We start from the raw sequence: 4,044 nt of genomic DNA, 5'->3' as shown, positions 1-4,044 counted from the left end.
TTGATATGTTGTCCAATTCGAACGCTTAAGATGCGAACCATTTTATGAGCCGCACATAACCTAGTGTGCGCTTCTGTGGCTAAGAAAATAAAATACAAAAGGTAGCATGAAATAATTACAACTAAAATTATAAGACAAATGAGCTGTCAGCAGAAAAGAAAAGCGAAATGCGAAAAGAATGCAGTTTAGAGACATGCACGCACGCAGACACACACACACACATACATATACACAACGTTCAAACTCCACCATTACACACTATTCGTTCGAATCGGCAGTGTTCGATTTCTCTTCCGAAGTCTTTGAGGATGAATCCGTTGAATGTGCAATATCAACAATGTCCACATTATCGCCCACCGAAGCGGTATTGGCCGCTTCCACCACCGAATAACCGATATCAGGTGGTGTACCCTCGGGATAGCCCAGATAGTAGTCGGCTATACGACCAGCCTCACGTAAACCACTCAAGAAGGCACCATGCACCGTGGCGGGGTAGTTGCGTATGGTATGCTCGCCGGCAAAGAACAAACGTGGCAGCTCATCTTGCTCCTGATTGATATTGCTATTTGTCGGATGCGGTGGTATAACGGGTGAAGCGAGTAGATCATAATCGCTACCAGAAGAACCTACAGAAACGAAACTGTACGAGCCACGTGCCCAGGGATCGGCACGCCAACGTGTGACGACAGTCTCTTTGGGTTGTGGCACTGAACCATTGCCGAATATGCCTTTGAGCACAGCAATGCAGCGACCAACGATGACATCATCTGAAACATTCTCCATTATGGCGGCCGATTGTCCAGCGACTAGCGCGAGTAGCACTGGCGATTGCGAGATGCTCCAGAATAGAAAGAGTTCGCCTACGACAAAAACATGATTTTTATAAAAAAAAACTTTATGAAAATAATAATTTTCAAATATTCACCGCGACTAGCTGTTGTGCTGCCCACATGTCCAAAGAGATTGGTATTTGGATCCCAGAAGATGCGATCAAAGCAAAGCACAACTTTATTCAAATTACCAAAACCCAAACGCTGTATGGCCGATTGCTTCCAGTCGGGTAGCGGTGGCTCAAATTTAACCGTGTTCGCCTGTTGAGATTGCACTTTTGTGGTGGCTATTTTAAGTACACCCAGGGTAAGCGTGCAGAGCGCAATGTCTGCTTTGTATGTCACCGACGAGTTGTTTGTCTTCAAGTTTTCCGTGACGATTTCCACACCAGTGGGGAAATATTTAATCGTTTTCACAGCGGTATTTACGCGTATGTCCAAACCTTCCGTCAAAGCAATCGGTACACAAGAGTAGCCATTGCGCACGGTCGTGTGATTGCCGATGAATTCGAAATCATCGTCTTGATCCCAATGCTTCAGTGAGAGATTGCTGAGTGGCGTGGCATTGGCGAACTCCAGATTCGCAAAGTGCCAATCAAGTATTTGACGATCCTTCGCTGAGAGATAGACGTCACTGGAATGGAGTATTTAAAAGAATTTTATTAAAAATATTTAAGCAAAGCTGCATTACACACCTAGGCGGATTGCTTTCGAGTTCTTTGAGTTTGGCCTCCAATGTTTCTTCTTCTTTCTTCAGCTCTTCGTACTCTTTGCACGCTTTGGTCCACTCAAAATGTGTGGAACGTATTTGAAATTCATGCTCAATCCATGCTGTATCGCCATCACCACTACGTTGCGTACGCGTTTTGAGTAGTTTTGCATGCGTTTCTTTGTAGTTCTTTACTTTAGCGGTTAGCTCCGCGATGCGCGTTTGATTATCTAGCACGGCACGTTGTGCCTCAGCCAGCAATGTCAAGTGTTGAACTTGTTTTTCTTTCACTGACTTCTCCTGTAGCTTTATAATCCATTCGAGTGCGCGTCCCAATGAGATGGGATCGTCGTTGGCGTAGTTGAAGTCCAGTTGGTGTGAAAGATAACTGGCGGACTCGAGCAGACGATTGAATTCGCGTTCAACCATGTCGTCCTTGTGTTTGGGCACTGGTTTGCCACATGCGCCATATAATGGACACGCCTGTCGTATGGGCACCATTTCCATGCCAATCTGTTTACTTAGTATAGTCATAGGATTGCCCCAAACGCCGGTGACAACCATAGCACCCAAATCGGCAATATAGTTGTTTTTACGAAAAGTGGCTATGCGCCCACCCACGCGATCACGCGCCTCCAATACAATTACGTCCATACCGAATTGTTGTAGCTGCTGTGCAGCTGCCAACCCTGAGATGCCTGCACCGATAACAATAACTTTACCCAATTTCTTTGCGGGGATGGGACGTAAACGTTTAAATATGCCGAAATTTATGAAACCATGTCGCTCCAGAAATGAATGTATACGCTTTACTAAATTTGGATCACTATCAAACGGTTGTTCCATATCCTTTATGGCATTTTCCACAATAAGCTGTTGCTTTGGATTCTCAATCCACATTTGTAAGAGCCGATTGCGTATATTGAGGAAAACACGTTGCGCCACTAAACCAGTTTTTGTGATATCAGGAAAGCAGGCAGCTTCATTGGAGGTCATCTTGTCAAAAGGTAGACGTGACTGGAAAGCAGCACCCTCTAGACCAGTCAAAATTTCTTTATAAGCTTCTGCGGCAGCTGCCGCTGCCTCACGCGGATCAGTGATCTCTTTGGGGAACGGACTACGTGCCGTTTCCGATTTGCGCGTTTTACTGCTCTCCGAACGGCGTTCGCCGCCACCAGCTGCTGATGAGCTGGAGGGCGTACTGGGTTTGTCACCTGAATCCGTATTGCCACTGGTCGGTTTGTTGTAGTAATCAACCTGTAATTGAGATATGTACTTGCTTGAACTTACACATTCTAATACATTTGTATTGTTTGTTAAGCCCTAATTGTATTACGTGTGCGCGTTTGCAACTGTCATTCGTTACAACAAAGACACATAAAGAGCTTTTACAGCTAGCACTTTATTACAATACCTTTGGTTTATTTCGTCTGCTGGTGCGTCGTTCATCGCCCGCAGCACCACCTTGTGCATCATTGGAATCATCATCGTATTTGATTTTATTCGGCGTTCCACTGCCAACAGCACTTGCGGGTACCTTACGTTTTGGTGACATTTCCTCCACGTCCGAATCATCGCTTATCAGCGTTACACACTCGATTGTTTCCGTATTTGTGCCCAAGCTGCTACTACTTGTAGCCGTTGTTGTTGTACTGCTATTTGTATTTGTATTATTGCTATTGTTATTGTTGTTATTGCTGCTAGCACTGTTGTTGTTAGTGTTTTTCGCCAATAGCTGCTGATGTTGTTGGAAGACGCTGCCGGTGCCGGCGACACTGCTCCCGCCCATTACAGCTGCTGTCGCCGCCGTTACTGCTGTAGTAGTTGACGCTGCTCCCGATGTTTGTGTGGGCAGCGAAGACACGCCGGTGCTGACTACATTGTTTTTCTCCATTTTAAACGTTACACTCTCTACTTTTTACTAACGCACACAGTTTTTATATCTCTTACGCATGTTTTTAACACTTTTCTAGATTTTCTAAATATTTTTTCCACCAGTTTTTGTTAAAACTATTCGAGCGAAGTTTTGTTTATGTCTCGTACGCTGACGTGCACAGAGTTGCAAATAATAGTTTAATATTGAATGAAATGTTTATTAAAAGCAAACCCTAAAAGTGAGTCTTTAGGGAGTGTGACTTTGCTAAATGCGATGAAGCACTTAGCGCACTCTACAGTGGAAATGTTAATATTAGAAAATTTGAAGAATTCGCTTTTTCGTTTCTAAAGAATAAATACAGATGGCGCTAGGAACAAATAAAATTCTAAATAGTTTACTTGAAAAAACTAAAATATATTTGATGCCGTCAATATGATTAGTTTTTTTATACCACAGCGTAAAGAAATTTGTGTTTCTTTCTATGTGTGTCACCCTGTTTAATAAATGCAAATATTATATATTCTTTTGAATTGCAAATTTTGGCAAACATAAATTTAAAACAATCAGTAAGCGTGCGCCACCCCCCATTGCGCTACTGAAGTGTGATCGCGTTGCTGATACATATAAAT

At 43.5% G+C, this 4,044-nt stretch overlaps 1 protein-coding gene across 1 annotated transcript; it reads right to left on the bottom strand.

The window, feature by feature from the left end:
* LOC105208755 (possible lysine-specific histone demethylase 1) lies at window positions 1–3,605 on the bottom strand. Its single transcript, XM_011178782.3, has 4 exons — window positions 2,954–3,605; window positions 1,526–2,796; window positions 926–1,464; window positions 1–860 (listed from the first exon to the last, which is right to left on the bottom strand). Exons 1-4 carry the CDS (start codon window positions 3,431–3,433, stop codon window positions 259–261), a joined length of 2,892 nt encoding a protein of 963 aa, XP_011177084.1. The 5' UTR covers window positions 3,434–3,605; the 3' UTR covers window positions 1–258.
* Window positions 3,606–4,044: the final 439 nt, after the last annotated feature.

Source organism: Zeugodacus cucurbitae, chromosome 4, assembly GCF_028554725.1.
Source record: "Zeugodacus cucurbitae isolate PBARC_wt_2022May chromosome 4, idZeuCucr1.2, whole genome shotgun sequence".
In the NCBI taxonomy this organism is placed as follows: Eukaryota; Metazoa; Arthropoda; class Insecta; order Diptera; family Tephritidae; genus Zeugodacus; species Zeugodacus cucurbitae.
Note: the sequence above shows the minus strand (reverse complement) of the source record. Positions and strands in the feature narration are given on the sequence as shown.